The 18,134-nt window shown below is 28.3% G+C and overlaps 1 protein-coding gene across 1 annotated transcript; it reads right to left on the bottom strand.

Annotated features, from left to right (window-relative positions):
• Window positions 1-613: 613 nt before the first annotated feature.
• Acph-1 (venom acid phosphatase) lies at window positions 614-12,798 on the bottom strand. The gene is made up of 14 exons (XM_018548079.1): window positions 12,722-12,798; window positions 11,011-11,131; window positions 10,692-10,802; window positions 10,077-10,342; window positions 9,552-9,835; window positions 8,520-8,728; window positions 7,637-7,810; window positions 6,847-6,851; window positions 5,052-5,178; window positions 3,590-3,697; window positions 2,535-2,800; window positions 1,892-2,175; window positions 1,617-1,819; window positions 614-874 (listed from the first exon to the last, which is right to left on the bottom strand). Exons 2-14 carry the CDS (start codon window positions 11,113-11,115, stop codon window positions 635-637), a joined length of 2,382 nt encoding a protein of 793 aa, XP_018403581.1. The 5' UTR covers window positions 11,116-11,131; window positions 12,722-12,798; the 3' UTR covers window positions 614-634.
• Between the last annotated feature and the right edge of the window lie 5,336 nt (window positions 12,799-18,134).

Raw genomic sequence — 18,134 nt, 5'->3', positions numbered from 1 at the left:
ATTCTCAGTTGGAATTTTCGTTTGCTCACCCTTAGTTCAAAAGATTTATGAACAAACTAACGATGAGCAAACGAATGCATGAAGAAAAAAATCTTTTTTTTAATTCGATACCAAAACTTAATTTTCTTGTATCTTTTAAATTAAGGGTGAGCAAACGACAATCGATTGATTGTCTATCTTTATTTGTCTAACGGATCGATAATAATGGACTTAGGGTAGATTCGAACCAAAAAATCATGGACATTACCGACACGATCGTGAACATTGGCTACATAGTTCAATGTCCACGTTTTGTGGACATAGAGGCGCTTCAAAATAAAGTTGCAGCTAAATCCCGGGGATAGCCGCTCTCAGGCTTCTCTCTGCTATAATGTTGTGTGTAGCACAGAAATATACGCTACCACGTCTCCTGATACAGTAATTAAATAAAAAATAGGTATCATGTTTTTGAAAGGAATAAATAAAGTTTGGACAATAAATAGGAGAAATAAAATCAATATACTACTGAATATGTATTGATTAACATTTATAAATATTAATTAAGCTATATTTATTTATAAAATTATAATATATATATTTAGAATACTTTATGTGAACATTCAAATTGGCATCAGATATATGTTGTCGTTATTATCTAGTTACATGATAAAGTCGACGATTTATTTATTATTAAATTGTATACATTGGTCTCCAAGGTAGCAGGATATTCTGTATCTGCGTAATCTCGAGTCTGCCTTTTATCGCAAACCATTTCTTTATCAGATGGAAGTAAATCTCGAATTATATCTGAAAATTTGTTGAAAGGACAAATAGTTTCGCAATCTGGAATTTTAAGCTCGTTAATGATCGGTGGAATACCTTGATAATGTAAAATCTGTAAAATTATAAATTAATCAACAATATTAAATGAAAATTGTCCAATAAAATTAAATACATATGAATAAAAGACTTATATTTTTAGTCAAGATGATTTTAATTCATACATAATAATATTTTTTAAACTAGCAAAAGTATAAAATTATTTGATAATTTCTTGCTCGTATAATATGCGATGCAAATGAAGTTTGAATATCCCAGGTCAAAATTAAAACGAGCTAAATTATAGATAATGAATCGGAAAAACTTTTATTGCATATAAATAAATTATGAATATATAATGTTATTAACAATTCATATAATATTATAATATTTAGTATATCTTACAAGACATACTAAATATATTATAATATTATGAATCGTCGATATGATGCATATAAATAAATTATGAATATATAATGTTATTAACAATTCATATAATATTATAATATTTAGTATATCTTACAAGACATACTAAATATATTATAATATTATGAATCGTCGATATCTTGTTGATAATTTATCCGTTAATCATAATCGTCAATCTGTATACACCCTTTTCTCTCCAAGTTTATATTTGATTTATACAGGAGTTTTTGTTGTTTAATATTATTATACGTTATAAAAAATTAATAATTGATATACCATACATGTTTACGGATATTAATTTAAGATTTTACTTTTACATTTTTATGAGGAATTATCTCTTTTTTAATTGATATCAATTAGAAATTTTGTACGTTCCTTAATAATATACTCACCTTTACATAATACTGATCATTTTGTTGTAATAATTCTAGAATAATTGCGCTAGAGTATTCAGGTACATGGGGTTTGTACACGTTGAACGCGTGCAACAATGTTGCAATGTTAGTTTCGTGACCACTATATAAATAAATTTTCGTATTTGAGCTCGCATTTTGAACAGCTAGCATATTTTCCCATATAGTACGAATTATTGGGCCTATAAAAGAAATAACATAAAAAAAGATAAAAGAAACTTAGAAAGAAATAAAACTTAGAATTCAGTTTTTACCAGCATACAGCCTTTTTAATGTAGGAGTAGAATTTGAAATATTGTATGCAGCTATGATCGCATCGAATAGTGGACCGTCTGGGAAATAATCATACGCCCATTTAGGAAGAGTCAGGTTTAAAAATGACTCCGACATGAAAGTATGATACAAATAATAAAAATCAATAGGCTTCTCGATCTTCTTGCCGGTTAACTTCGTCAATTCATTCATCAGATTCGTGAATTGAGACATTTGTTTCTGCGTTTTGGGCAAATTCAGTACTCCATCATATTCGTTGAGATATCTGAAAATGGCCAGTATTTCCTATTTCTTAAGTTTTCAAATACACATATTATATGATCCAATAAGATTATTGGATTCTTATTATTTATCCAATTGGCTTTTTATTAGTTGTTTGAATCACATAACTTCTACATAACTAGATTGCTAACATTAATATGATAGAAAAAAATAAACCTGACTATGACCCGATTATCTAGTTATAGAAGATTTGTACTTTAAATATTTTCAACGTCTTTGTTTCTAATATATTTCTAACTATGTATATGTCAAATAATTTAAGTCAAAGTATCAATTCCGTGCAATCAATGATTTCTTGTCCATAGTATTTTTTGTTTCATTCTTAAAATCAGTCATGCTTACTGTGGACACTCGTCAGGCAAGAAGAAATTATCGTTAACACGTGTCACATACGACGTTGGAATCGGTTGCCAATTTAATACAGGATTCCACTGTTGTCGAACATTTGACGGAAACAAGGCAGCAAGAACCAATTGGAGAGACATCTTCGTTCTATCATAATCTGAACTGTGAGCTACAACGAGTTTTGGCAGATATAAATCTCCTAAAAATTCTTTGTATCTGCTGTGCAAAATTTGTCCTAATTTATATTGGCGCATCTTCCCCGTCTAGAACATTAGATAATTATTTACATTAAAGAACACCTTGTCGATAACCTTGACTTTGACAAATGCTGTCAACATCATGATTCTGGAATTTATTTTCACAACTAGGTGACAGTCTAGTTTCTGAGATATTTAGAGTTAAAGAGTAATTTTAGCAATAAAAACTTTGATTTTGGACGGACAAACTTCAACGACTTTCATCTTGACATAAGTATGTAAATTTAATACAATTCATATCAAAATCAAGATTATCGGCGAAATGTTCCTTAAGTAAATTCGGAAAATTATATCATAGATTGATTTTGATTATTAAAATGTATTAAATTTACAATTACATTGATACTACTATATTGAAGCATATATTTAAATAACTCAATTTGAGGAAAGGCCCCTATTATGAGATACCGAGTTCATTTTGTGTAATTACTAAATGTTTATTGGTAGAATTAAAAAAAATAATAGGTCATTTTGAAGAGAATTTAATAAGCTTTAAGATAGTGTTATGTAAAATTTAATTCAAATTTTATTTTATTTTTTAATTAAAGCAAAGTACATCAGTATTAGAATTAATCTATTACTTATGTTCTCATCGAGTATACCAACTTATATAATATCCAAAATATTTTATTATTTATAATTGATTTATGATATTGTATAATATTTATAATATTGTATAATAAAATTTAGCCATTTAATTCTGCAGGAATTAATTTAATTTAATTTGTTTTAATTTTCTAAACTGTCTTCTTTTGCAGGAACATGAAAAAATGCAACGTTACACTTAATACTTACAATGGTCAACTGTCCTAAGCCTTCTGGATAGAAAGAGTAATTTAAATACGGATCATTTGGATACATTTCATATCCATTGTCAGGTGTCCGATCGCCATGTCTAAATACCTGCATAACAGTAATACTACATCGATCCAACATCATTTTTCAAAACAAATATGAATTATATAGTCGTTTTCGATATATTTTTGCTTGATTAACACGAATCTCTGTTGGCCAAATGAATTTAAATAAAGTATTATGTAAATAAAGAAAGTCTTTTTCCTCTCTCTCTCTCTCTCTCTATTTTTATCTCTCTCTCTCTCTCTCTCTCTCTCTCTCTCTCTCTCTCTCTCTCTCTCTCTCTCTTTCTCTCTCTGCAAGTATTAAAAGAATTATTTTTTTAAAATCAATTATCCACACAGCAGATGTGTCCTAAATACATCATAGGAATATCCTAAAGATATATTTGGGATATGTCGCAATCAGAAATGATGGAATCGATGTCGATTCAACATCAATTTGATAATTTCGACGTTAAATCAACGTCAATTCCATTATCATTTATGGCTGGAGTGATATCTTCAGGATATCCCTATGATGTATTTCAAACATTTCTGCTGTATGGATAAACTTTTCAGAATCAAGATATTTTCTTTTCAGTACACAGAATTATCAATAATTTACAAGATTGCACGATGCAATCTAACATGAAATTGTATTGTAATTAAATCGTAATTATAATAAAAAAAAAACAAAAAATTCTAAGTTAAAAGTTGAAATCTTTGCATGGCATTAACGAAATTTAGAACATTTGCTACTGATATACATACATATATTACATTATCATAAAAACCTTCAAAATTGCTTTTAGTTTTTGCAACTTCAGTTTTATCAAAAGTGTGACGTGATAATTAAATTTGACCAACGGATTTATGTTTTACAGACAAAAATACATCAGAAATTATTATTCAGATTTGTAAAAACGAAGTCAAATTTTTTCGTCCAAAGTATAATTAGTATAATGAAACAATTATAAATCTAGTCTATTAATTTCAGTAAAATTTTTTATATAGAATTGTTCATGCAAATTTTAGAACTATTCAAATTTTTTTTGTAATTTTACAACTTTTTTCATATTTTTATATGAATTGTAATACTTTTTAGAAATTCCATATCACTTCTATATTCTTCATACATAGATATATTAAATAAATTCTGAAATATTTTAATTACATAATTTCTCATTGTATAATTTTCAAAGAAAACTCATAAAATCTAAGATATTTTTAAGAAGTGTGTATAAACTTAGAATACTTTAAGGAAGATAATTTAAGATATTTTTTTTATAAAAATGTTTAAAATTATAAAACAAAAATTTCTGATAAATAAAAGTGTGAGAACTTTCTTACCAATAATTTGGTGTAATGTTTATATTATGCTCGATAAGTCGTCAACAATACAGATATTTAATTAAACTTACCACATTAACTAACTTAAGCTCCGGTTGTGCAACTGTTAATAGAATAACGTTTAAGCCGATGACTAGACTGATCGACAAATAATGATTTTCGAATATGTGAAGTGAGACCATGTTGTCAGCACCTAATCTGAAAGAGTAATAATGCCATTAGATTTATAGTTAATTCTACCTCAAGAACGATAAATGTCATGACAACGATAAACTGATAAAAATAAGCTTTATGTAAACAGAGGTAAAAACATACTTAAAATATTACGCTCTTTTCACTGTAATAAAGAAATAGCTTATTAACGTAAAATAAATATATGTATAAAGTTGCATTGAAAGAAATAAAGAATAAAAAAAATTAAAAAAAAAATGCTTTTAATAAATTATATTACGTCAGTGCACAAAAGTTCTTGCAAATTTTTTACAATTCTTTTATTACAATAAAATTATCGGTACATTATATATTTCCCATCATTTTCCATGACTTTTTCCATTTTTCCGGCAGCATACGGATGTCACGTCAAAAAAAGGAATTATCTTTTGAGACGATCCATTGATCGACGACCCATTTTCGTATATCGGCATTTGAGATGCTCTCACTAGCCGTGTTGTATCGATCTAAACTATAATAATGAACAGAAGGGGCAACGTCTGGTGAGTAAGCTGGATGCGGGAAAACATCCCATTCTAATTTTAACGAAACTTCCTTGGTCTCTTTAGCAATATATGGCCTGGCATTGCAAGTCCGGATAATTCATGTAGCACTTACTTTCCATACTTCTGGATTTTTCCCATTGCATTTAAACTAAGCGAACAATTGTTGAATGATCAACTCCCAATTGTGTTGAAACAATCAAAATAATGTCAATTTAACGTCATATTGACATTATTTTGTTTGTCTCGTTCTCCTTGGGTGATATTGATCACAGTCTTTAAATCGTTTAAACCAATTCGCCTAATGACTATAATAATATTTTCACGATGTGTCACAAATAATTCTGTGTGCATCAGCAGCACTTTTCTTTTGGTAAAAACAAAACAAAAGGCAGTGGCGAATATGTTCTTTATCTGGCTCCATTTTTAATCGTAATATACTATAAATTTAAGGCTATACCTTTAAAATGATGTGAACTACGTATCACATTATCAATAAAATGGGTTGATAAATGGATTTGGTACTACATGAACAAACTATGAACAAAGATAATATTAACACACTGTAATATTAATTTACAAAAAAATGTTTCTTTTAATCAGATAAAGTGTTTCTTATAGATTTTTTGATGCTGAAAACGATGTCACAAATTAAATTTCATTTAATTTGCTAAGGCCTCGGTAGTTTAACTGACTAGGACACTTGCGCGTAAAGCAGGCGATTCGGGTTCGACTTAATTATTTACAGATTTTTAATATGCCATTCATAGATTTTAATATGTCATTCAACATATTATTAAGATCCAAGATGCAATGAGCATTAAATAATATTGTTAGATTGTTAGTCAATTTAATTCGTGATAGTACTGCGGTAGTTTATTAGTTACGTTGTAGGTCTAAAAAAAATTTCAGCACGCATTTAGGGATTTGCATACATATAGTATATAAATTCACACGAAATTATATAAAAAGCATTCAAGATCCAGCTTGACCACGGCTTGTTCTCATGGGTATTTAGTTTAAAAACTCTCACGGTTTAATAAGATTTGATATTAAATTTCATTAGCACGTCAAGTTTTCGAAAAAATTTCGAATTAATGTATAAAAGTGATTTTTTTATATTTAAAATGGTTTTGTAAAAAATGATTATAACGTTATCTTGAAATTGTAATCAGAAGTAATGAAGGTTCTGGAATTGGCGGAAAAGTATCTGTTCAATCGCAAACATTCCGTCAATTGCGCTCAACATGTCTTTATTTCTTATGTCATCCCATAGAACGAAACTCGTGGAAGCGTAATTAGCGTGTGCCAAGAGATTTTTCCCATAGATCTGTTTGTTGTATTTATGGGAACAGTTATATCATTGGCTTGCCTAGATTACGCTTCTGCATTTTTCCGCACCATGAGACATAAGGAAATGAACTCATGCAGACCGGAATCACATATACGTGTATAGTGTATGTACTATATATATATTCGTCAAAATTCAAGAAATCAAATTTGCAAACCTCTACAAACCGAAAAACAACTTATTCGGTTAACATTTTAAATAAAGCAATTATTAATATTCAAAAGAGAATATGGATTCGGAAAACTTGTTTTTTATTATTAGATGTGGATAAGGATGTATATATATGGACATATTTTTTATACAAGGTGAAAATTTGAAAACAATAGAATATCTCGGAAAATATAAAACATACAGAAAAATGTTTCAGATAAAAATTGTACGGTCTGAAGGGATATAAATACTGATACATATTTAATAGCGATTAAATAAATAACATGAAAACAAATGATTCCATGAAAAAAAGTCTTATCGCAATATTTATGGCAGAGTGCATATAATTATGTCAATTATCATGGCATATACTTTATCACTAAGTGCTCTCCTTAATTGCTGATCTTTTAATTAAATTCTCCAAAACATTCTGCAAACCAGCAGGATATTCCGTGCCAGCGTAACTGGGAGTCTGTCTTTTGTCGCAAATCATCTCTTCGTCAGATGGGATCAAGTCGTTAATTAAATCCAAATACGTATCAAAAGGACACAGTATATCACAACCTGGGATTTTAAGGTCTTTGGCAGTTGGTGGAATGCCTCGATAATACACAAGCTAAAACAATTTTTTATATAATATACGATATTTAATTATATGTATTATTTCTTCTATTATTATTAGAATGACACATACAGGATATCCCAGAATGATCGTCAAATACTTCGTGTGCTGATAAAGCAAAGCGGACTAAACTAAATCGAAAAGTCCTTTACCATTTTGCATTTTTCGCAATAGCTAACAAGATATTAATTATTAAGTATCGCCGAATATATTGGTTTTCAATAATTTTGTATTTAAGTACTACCAATTTTACAGAAAAGCAGCAAAAGTGACAAAAATTGTTTATTTATATGATATCTCATAGTTTTAATAATTTTTTCAAAATTTTTTAGTATTTTCGTATTTTCTTGTATTGATAAAAATAGTTCCTAATAAGAAAAAGCAGTACTAAACAGTTGATAAAGAATTCTAAAAAAAATTTTATGACAAGAAAATAAATAATTTTTATCTTTTGCTATGTTTCTGTAAAATTGATAATACTTGAACAAAAGTTATTGAAAATATAAAAACCGCAATATATTCGGCGATTTTTCATAATTAATATAAATAATTAATACTAAATATTAAATATATTGTGGAAATTGCAAAATGATAGAAAATTTTTCAATCAATTTAGTCTACTTTTTCAGCATACGAAATATTTGGTCGTCATTCTGGATCAAATCATCCTATATACTTATGTGTATATGATAAAAACATTTACTTTCACATAGTACTCTTGTTCAATCTGTTGCAATTCCAAAATAACTGCGCTAGAATATTCAGGTACATGCGGCTTATACACACCAAACGCGTGCAACATACTTGCAACATTGGTTTCATGACCACTGTATAAATAAATCTTTGTATTCAACGCAATATTCGGATTTTGTGCAGCTATCATATTGTCCGTCATGGCACGGATCATTGGACCTGAAACAATGTAAAAGTTAATAATAATTATGTGATGTACGCTTTTCTTGCCGGAATTTGCTCGTTGGTGCCAAGGCTTAAGAAAGCGTGAGACACCAAATCGTTCACAAACAGAACTATTTATTCCAATCACAATTATAATGGGTACAGGATTTATCTACCTCCTGATGATAGACACGGGTTGCTACAACAATAGATCGCTATTTACAGGTCGGTATATGTGCATGCGGTCGCAAGCAGACGATGTATGTATAACATATACAAACAAGTACACGCGATCGCAAATTTCTTTTAGTTTTGTGTAAAAATTAATTCATGAATTTAATATTATTAAACGTTATGTGTGCCAAAATATAAAAAACTAAAGAAAGTCTTCAAAACGATGAAAATGTATCTACAAGAAATCATCTTTTAGTTACCATACTTGTAAGTGTATGAAGATGACTAGCAGTGCGGCATCATCTTTTAGTTATCTTTTCATCGACACTAAGTATATTTTTTCACTAAGAAATATCTTTATAACAATTTAATCATCTTTTAAACGGCTTTGTGTTTTTTGGATTAATTTTAAAATTATTTAATTTCAAAAAAGGTCAATTTGTTGAATTGTAATGCCATTACTATGCGTTATTGGCAGCTTTTTCAAACGAAGTACGTTTTTACTGTAAAAGACTTTTACTGTTTGCCGATATTTTCAATTTTACAAAATTTATTGCAAAGTTCCTGCCATACTTTGTATAATTATCAATTTACATTTTTAATAATTGTTAATTTATATATTACTAAATAAATTTTTTTTTTTATCAAGATAAACATAACTTACCAGCGAATAACCTTCTTATTAAAGGAGTAAAGTTACTAATATTATATGCAGCTACAATTCCGTCAAATAATGGACCATAAGGAAAATAGTCATATGCCCATTCAGGAAGGATCAAGCCTAAAGAAGATTCGGCTACGAAAGTGTGATAAAGAAAGTAAAGGTCCTCTACCGTCTCTATTTTCTTGTTGGTTAATTTTGTTAAGTTGCCCATCAAATCCTTGAATTGGCCGATCTTTTCTTGCCCTTCAGGCGAGTTCACTATTCGATTGTATTCCTCGAGGTATCTGGAAATGTTTTAAAATGTAAATCAAGTTACTATTTTCTATATTAGTTTTTTAAATAAATCTAAAAAATTAATATCAAAATATATCTTTTTTAAAATTATTCTGTAACTATATTCTTATATAATCATATATAGCTATAATTATTATAATTATACATATAATTGAATGGTTAACAAAAGACATTAATGTTATTTAAATTCTTATTTATTGCCCGTTTTATCTGTTTTCCTATTATACTTACTGTGGACACTCGTCGGCAAGAATAATATTGTCATCGACACGTGGAGCATACAATGTCGGGATTGGTTGCCAATTTAAAAGAGGATTCCATCGTTGTACACTTTTTGGTGGGAACAAACTAGCGAGAACAAGTTGTAGAGACATTTTCGTTCTCTCATAATCCGAACTACGAGCTATAAGAATTTTTGGCGTATACAAACTGCCAAGAAAGTCATTATATCTAGAGCGCAAAAATTTGCCCAATCTGTATTCGTGTTTCTTGCCCTCCTGTAAAGGATTATAAGTTTGATCAATTGTTAAATAATATTCAATTAAACTCAAAAAATTAATAAAGAATTTATAAGAATATTTAATCATCTCTACATAAAATCCTTTTACTATTCAATTAGATCTTAGATCTAGAAGAATACTTTAATAGCAGCGATACCTCAATCAAAAGTGCTATGAAAATTCGTTCAAACGTATGCAAAAATCTATTGATCATCGCGAAGAATATTTTGAAAAACAATAAAACCATTTAAATGATAAATATTTGTTTTTGTTAATTATTCTCCGGATACATAAATAGCAATCCTCGTATTCTTATACATTACAAATGATATTATGTGATACTTACTATTGTCAATTGTCCAAGGCCCGTTGGATAGAAGGAATAATTTACATACGGATCATTTGGAAACATTTCGCGACCATTATTATCGGGTGTTCGATCACCATGTCTAAATACCTACAAAGTGTAAATGAAAAGAATCATTGAAATAGTATAGTTGTTTTGGAATAACATATAGGCTAGTATTCATATAAATTATGCAGAGTTGTTAGGCGTGACAATTTCCCGCCAAAGTAGCGCCTTAAAGCAGTGATTTGACGTAGAAAAATAAATTTTTGATGCTTAAATGATCAAAAATAATATTATCTAATAAGTACACACTTACCACATTAATTATTTTAAGCTCAGAATGCCCAGCTGCGATCAGAATTGTATTTAAACTAATAGTAGCAATTGATAGATAATTATTAAAATTATGACACGAGACCATGTTGTTGGTAGTTAATCTGAAAATGCAATCTTATTAGACTAACAGTTATAGGTTTGCTAATATTTATAAATATCAATTAGTAAAGTCTTTAAAGTGTAACTAGATCTTAGGTGATTGTATAATTTCAAGTGAAGTATTATGTACGTAATTCTTTAAACTGCGCGCCGAAACAATTTTTCGGTCTTAAAAGTACTAAACTACCACAGTAACAACACGAGTTAAATTGGCAAACTTTTTTTTATGCTCTATACGCATCTTAGATTGATCCTAATAATGTTAAACGACATATTAAAATCATAATGATTGGGCTCATGAGAATCGAACGCAGTTATTTAATTGTACGTAATTATAAAAATATATTCAAGTTTAAATTACAAACGACGAAAACGAATATTTCCCCGATTAAAAAAACAAAGTACGAGCATGTATGCTCATTTTCGAGCCGAAGACGAGCACACGAACATGGGCTCGTGCTTGTTTGTCTTATAACGCCTCGCCACGATAAAAGGCTAAACTAATAGGTGTGAAAAGTGGCGTTTTGACAACGAAATTTTGTATTGTGTACCATTTTCATATTATATGCTTAATTGTGAAAATATGACTATCTCGTACTTATGAAAGTCCTAAAAATGGGCAGACACTACACTTATCTTGGAATTTCGTACGTAAAAGCGTATTTTTCACTTGTTTCGACAGCTGTTAAACCGCATGTTTCTTGCTGAATATAGGCTTACTTTATACGTGCTTTTACAATTACTGACTATCAAGGGAGGAAAGTATAGTATCTACCCGTTCTTACAAATGTTGTAGAGCCATCTCATTAAGGTTTATCCAAATTGTCTTTATTGAAAAATGGGACGCAACAAAAATGAACATGCCATTTCTCGCTTATGACATCACGATAAATGTAAATTATGTCTCGTCCGGATGGACATAACTATGTAGTTGTGCCCCTGCACAATTACATAGTTATGTCCATCCGGACGAGACCACGGGCATAATCAGGATTGAACTTCACAGGTGAGTTCGTTAAATCCAATAATTATTTCAGATAATATGTTTACACGTATCACCGAAATTAAAATAATTCAATAGAAAGTCATTATTAGTTAATACTCGGTATTAAGTGCATGCAATGTAAACTAAACTTTTAGTTATGTGGCATAAATGAAATCGTCACAAGACTATGCGCAACTTGCTTTTCGTGACTACGATGTCACACATGTCACACATGAATGAAAATTGAGTTTTTATTTGTTACCGGTCATATCAGTTCCTTACTAACATTAATACTGAAGCTAATGTGTATGCACTGCATATGGTCGGCAAGTTTAGAAGGGCGACACTTTTGAAAAGAATTTACAAACAATTGCTAGTTTCGTTAAATGAATGATTACATGATTCATACTCTATTTAACTAAAAAATTTTTTTTGTATAATTAAACAAATTTAACTTTTAAAACTTCTTATTAAGACTTCTTCTTCTAATTTTTGTTATTAACTTAACTTTTAATTTAATTACATTTATTATAAATTAACTTGCATTATTAACTAAATTAAATTTTTAAGGTTGTTACTTGACTTAATTTTAAGAAAGTTGACTTACTCTCAATCCAGTACGTAATTTGATACAACAATAATTGCAGTTATATTAAAATATTTGAAAAACTATAGAACTGATTATAGAATTGACGTTACTTATATATTTATGATTGCATCGTCTTTTTTCTGAGTTAGATTATTATTTTTAGCGTTTCAGATGGCATCTGTCGTCAAACCCGAATCGGAAAAATCTGTCGAACTACCGCCGATTGTAAGTATCAACTGAATACTGACTTTTTCTCACAACACTTAAGGCTTTTAAGGTGTAAGACCGTACACCCCACTACGTTACATTTCCTGTCCAAGCCATTTTATCGGACATCAGGACGTCACGATGCAAATAAATAAACTTAATGTGAGGAGAAGTTTATTTCACGGTTCACTTTTCTACAATCACGTAATATCACTTTAATTAACAAAATTTACTTTTGACAATCCAATATTTTTTACACAGTAATATTATTAGTCACATTTTAGTTCATTTAATTATATATTTTGCGTGACAAAAACGTGACGGGGATTTACGAGAGACTGCAGGATTTGCCGCTGAATATTGTTCCGTTGCAATTTAATAGGGGAATTTATTAGGAGGAAATACCTAGATACGTCAAGAATTGAATGAGTCGCTACGCATTACGAGGAAATCTCACAAATATCTTGTGAATGTTTAATAAATGGAATACGTTCGTCAGAATTTAATATTCTTACATAATTATATTACATCGTTCTTAAAATATCGCGGATTAAGTAAAAAATATATATCCAGTTAAATAAAATGTAATTAACATCGCAAAAAAATTTTTTTTCTTAAGTAGAATTAAAAAATTTATAAATTTTATAAATGTACAAATATATTATGTAACACTAGCATTTTTTATCACGTCAAGAAAAATAATTATTTAATATTATATAATACGTATGAAATACGTATGTACTTAACGCATAATAGCAGCATTTATATAATTTTCTTTTCAAATTCCTTTGTTTATGTGAAGAATGTAATAAAATGCAATTGATGTTATATAATCACAATTCATGATTTTGTTCATTAGATATGTATATGTTTAAAAATGTGAAAATTGCATAAAAAATATACGTTATTTACGCAACAATACACATAACAATATTGAAATTTCATATTAATAATATTAAAAAAATGTTTTCAACAAATTTGAATCACGTCATTTAATAGTTATATAAATTAATAAAAATTATATTGATTAATAAAATCTGATAAATTTATCTAATAAATTAAATACGTGCAACCACTGAATAATAATCTTGGAGCAACGATTGTTAAATTAAAATTCTTAATATAATTTAAGTTGTTAACTATACTTATATGTGATGAAGCAGTAATTTCAAGCACAGTTGCTCCAAGATTATTATCCAGCGGTTGCATGTATCTAATTTATTAGATTAACTTGATCAATTTTATTGATTAATTTTTATTAATTTACATAATTATTAAATAACATGATTCAAATCTGTAAATATTTTTAACATTATTAGCATGGCATCTTAATATTATTACCCAGACGTTTTAACTCATTTTCGAACCATTTTCAACGGAAATTGTACTGCTTAAATTGTTCAATAATATACATACATGAATTCCAATGGTAAAAACCAAAATGAGAAGAGTAAAATATGTAGTCATATTAGTAGTACACAGTGATGAAAAACCGAATAATCTCAAAACTATTTTTCTTTATTCCTGCACCAGATTATACTAGAACTTCCTTTTTCGTTTTCGCCAAATATTAAACGTAAAGTATCAAAAAAGATATTTTTTAAATACATTTTAAAGAAGAATAGAGTTTTAAACTCGTGTTTAAATTTTGTCTCCGTAATATTTTACTCTTCTAAATTATATAAAATTGAAAAATAATATTTTTTCAATATATTTGTTACTTTTTGAAGCGGTCTATTTAGATGGAACGTTTGGATTGAACAAAATTTAACAGACCAGTATTTTAAAATAGACTTACTAAGCTTCAAAATGCTTTTGAAAAAAGGTTGCAATGCTTTTTTAAAAAAATTTTTATTATGTAAAATTTTATTACGCAAAATTTAACCTTTATAAAATATTTTTTAGCTTCGAAACTAAGAAGTTTACAAAAAAACAGAAAGAAAAAATATTTATTATTATATGTGCTTTCAATTCAAGTAAATTAAAAAAAAATGTTTTCAAACTTTTTTTCACTATCAATACATTTTCTAAAATTGGGTCAAAGTTTTATACAATAAAAAAATTAATATTTTTACAAAAAATCATAATAATAAATTTTTTTCTAAAAACATTTTAAAGTTTGTAAAATCTATTACGTTCTATCCAGATAAGCGCTTCAAAAAATAACAAAAATATTAAAAAAGTATTCATTTTGAATTTTATATAATTTAAGAGCAAAGTCTCACAAAGACAAAATTCAAACGCCAGTTTGAACATTTTTCCTTTTTAAAATGCATAAACTTCTCTCCAATTTCTAATCATCGAGATATTAAAGTTTACGTAAAATATGAAAAAATTGCAAACTGAATTTACGAACCTTAGTGTACATTCACAAGAGTCGCAAAAATAACAGTCAAAAAGATAAAAAATATTAAATGATCATTCGCTATAATATAAAAAGTTGGAATGCACAGGTAAAATGTTCTCGCTATATAATATACAAAGTTTATATCGGAGTACAATGATGTTTATAAAGAGATACAATAAATCAATATTAAAACTAATCATTCAAAGATTGAATGATAAAATATACTATTAAATAGATGTTGTAAAGATAAGATTTAAAATCGGGTGGAAAGTAAAAGCAAACAAGAAGTATATCAAATTAAAAATAAATAATTCAATACGAGGACTTTTTATCAACAATTATATAAACAATAAAAAGGTGTATGTAAGAGTCGATTCTATTTGATAATAAAACATTATAAAAACAATTCACATTGAAGACTAGAGGAATTGTAATTAAATATATAATTTGACAAAAAATTATGTGTTATATATTTCGGCTATCAGATTGAGCCTTCTTCAGACAATTAGTTGGATTCGCAGTAACGAGTATGAGTTATCGAAACGCAAAGTATTGTATATGGATTATAATTTTGTTGTATGTGGTCTGGTGAGCTTCTCATGAAGAACCCGAAACTGCTTGAAAATGATTGAAAGATCGTATATAAATAATTCCTCGATGTTCTATAGAGAAATAGTACATGTAGTAAAAATAACATGTAGTAAAAACTAAAAATAAACAAGCAATACCATTATTCTGATAAAAAATCAATAACTCTACTCACCAACAAGCGCTATATAGTTGTGTAACACAAATATATAGAAATTGTTCGACAAATTAGTTTTAATTTAAAATACAATTATAAATAAAATAAATCTGTTTCGTCAAAGTTTTTATGTCAAGAGGTAAATTATATGTATATAACTGTTTCGGCGGATCAACACTATGGCTGTGAGAAAATGACAAATTACTTGCTACTGCAAAGTCATATTATGTTTATTACCGATATATAAGCTTTATGAAAACCTGTATTAGTTTATAAATTAAGACTGTCTGTTTTTTAGCATCTCTGAAATTAAATGTTTTCTACAACAAGGTTCTTTGTCTAAAATTTTAATGTTGTCCCAATGAAAATCAGATCATAATCTACCATATGTTCTGTTATGACAGATCGTGTGTTCTAATTTATGTGTTTGGGATATTCTGAGAATCTTGTTTTTAACTGTTTACTCAAGGATATCAAGTCCTTGTAGGTCCAAAAGAAACTAAGTGTTACTTTTAAAGATTGATGCAGTATTGAAAAAAAAAGGAATATCGAATAATGAGAGACATATAAAACATACCAAAAAATGATATCAATCATGTAGTATAATATGATTGTATATTAATGGATATTTTTAGCATTTTTAAATGTATGTAAAAGAAATGTCTTTAAAAAATATTCAGAAACTTACGTGATATATTTACAAAATACACAATGTATTTCCCAGCTGTTAAACTAGGTCGCAAACGCAGTAAAAAAATAATTTTGAGATAATACGCGTCCTCCGTATGAAAATGCACCGTAAGTAGGAGATAATTACTACGAGCTATGAATGTAATGACCGACCAATTGCGTTTATACACGTCATACATAAAAATAAGAACATTAGCTATACAGCACAGTATAGTTACAGCTTATATAGTTAACAGATATAGAACAGTCATATTGCAAAATAATGTTCATTGAAACATTACAATGTTGCAATGTTTGTTGCGAAAAACTGCTTCACCATTACTGTAAGATCTGATAACGTTAAAACGTCCGTTTTGTATTATTGTATCGAAATATCGTGACAACATTGCCATGTAATATATTTAAAATCATACAACATCGCTATCGGAAAAGATTAATTGCAGTAGCAAAAACACGTGTGTGGTAAAGGAGCGTATAACTTTTTTTTACGACCGTTCGTTTTATTTTTATATTTTATATATTTTTCTTCACAGCACCGAAAATTATCACAATACTGACATTATACATTTAAGGAAAAATTGGAATATTATGTGCGTAAATGTGTGTGAAATATAGTTAAAAAATCCTTATTCATACCGTTACGAAATCGCTGTCAGTTGTACTTTAATTAAAACCTAATTTAGAAAAGTTGGATAACATCAATAAGTTGGATGTAAAATCAATAAGAATCCATATAGTGTATAATAGTGTAGACAACAAAAATATTAAAAAAATGAATATGAGATAAAATAGCGAATATGAATCAAGCACGATTATTGAAGCGCAGAGTTCTGATAATACAATTTTATTCTCTTAACGTTCTGATAATATAACTTAATTCTCCAAATTATAACGTTTCGACTCTTTTTCGAGTCTCATCAGATATAAAATTCTAGAATATTAATTAAGGAATCGTCGGAGACCAGGCGATAAGAAGCTCCTTGACTTTAAAGATGTCACGAAGATAAAATTTAATGACCATCACAGCGGACATAATTCCCACACCAAGTCCACAGATGTAAACACGTAAATTGAAATATAATAGTCAGTACGCCAACAAAAACAAAATACATTAAAATTAGCAATTAGCCTTTATATTGATTGTATTCAGTAGAATTATGGCTAAAATGCAGTTATATTAATAAGGAGTCCAGTCATCAGCTGCGTCTATAATAGACTGGTACCTCCGAGGCATACTTTCCACTATAGTCTATCTAATGAGAGCGTAGCAAGGTTTACCCACAGTCGAGTAAAGATATACTCTGAATTTTTGTTTTCGCCAATAGGTATCACCTTTGTGCTGCATGCATTATAAGTAAAGTATCCGTTGTTGCTTGAGTTGTATTAGAATAAACGATTTTCTTTTAATTTCGCCATTTATTATAAATAATATAAACCGAAAA

Source organism: Cyphomyrmex costatus, unplaced genomic scaffold (genome assembly GCF_001594065.2).
Source record: "Cyphomyrmex costatus isolate MS0001 unplaced genomic scaffold, Ccosl1.0 scaffold70, whole genome shotgun sequence".
Taxonomy (NCBI): domain Eukaryota; kingdom Metazoa; phylum Arthropoda; class Insecta; order Hymenoptera; family Formicidae; genus Cyphomyrmex; species Cyphomyrmex costatus.
This window is presented reverse-complemented; position numbering and strand designations above follow the sequence as displayed.

Bases quoted from the DNA above. Each gene is read 5' to 3' on its own strand.
- Acph-1 (XM_018548079.1), bottom strand. From the start codon at position 11,115: ATGGTCTCGTGTCATAATTTTAATAATTATCTATCAATTGCTACTATT. The intron at 10,803-11,010 runs GTAAGTGTGTAC...TACACTTTGTAG, and splicing joins AGCTTAAAATAATTAATGTG to GTATTTAGACATGGTGATCG. The intron at 1,820-1,891 runs GTAAAAACTGAA...TTTCTTTTATAG, and splicing joins ATTAAAAAGGCTGTATGCTG to GCCCAATAATTCGTACTATA.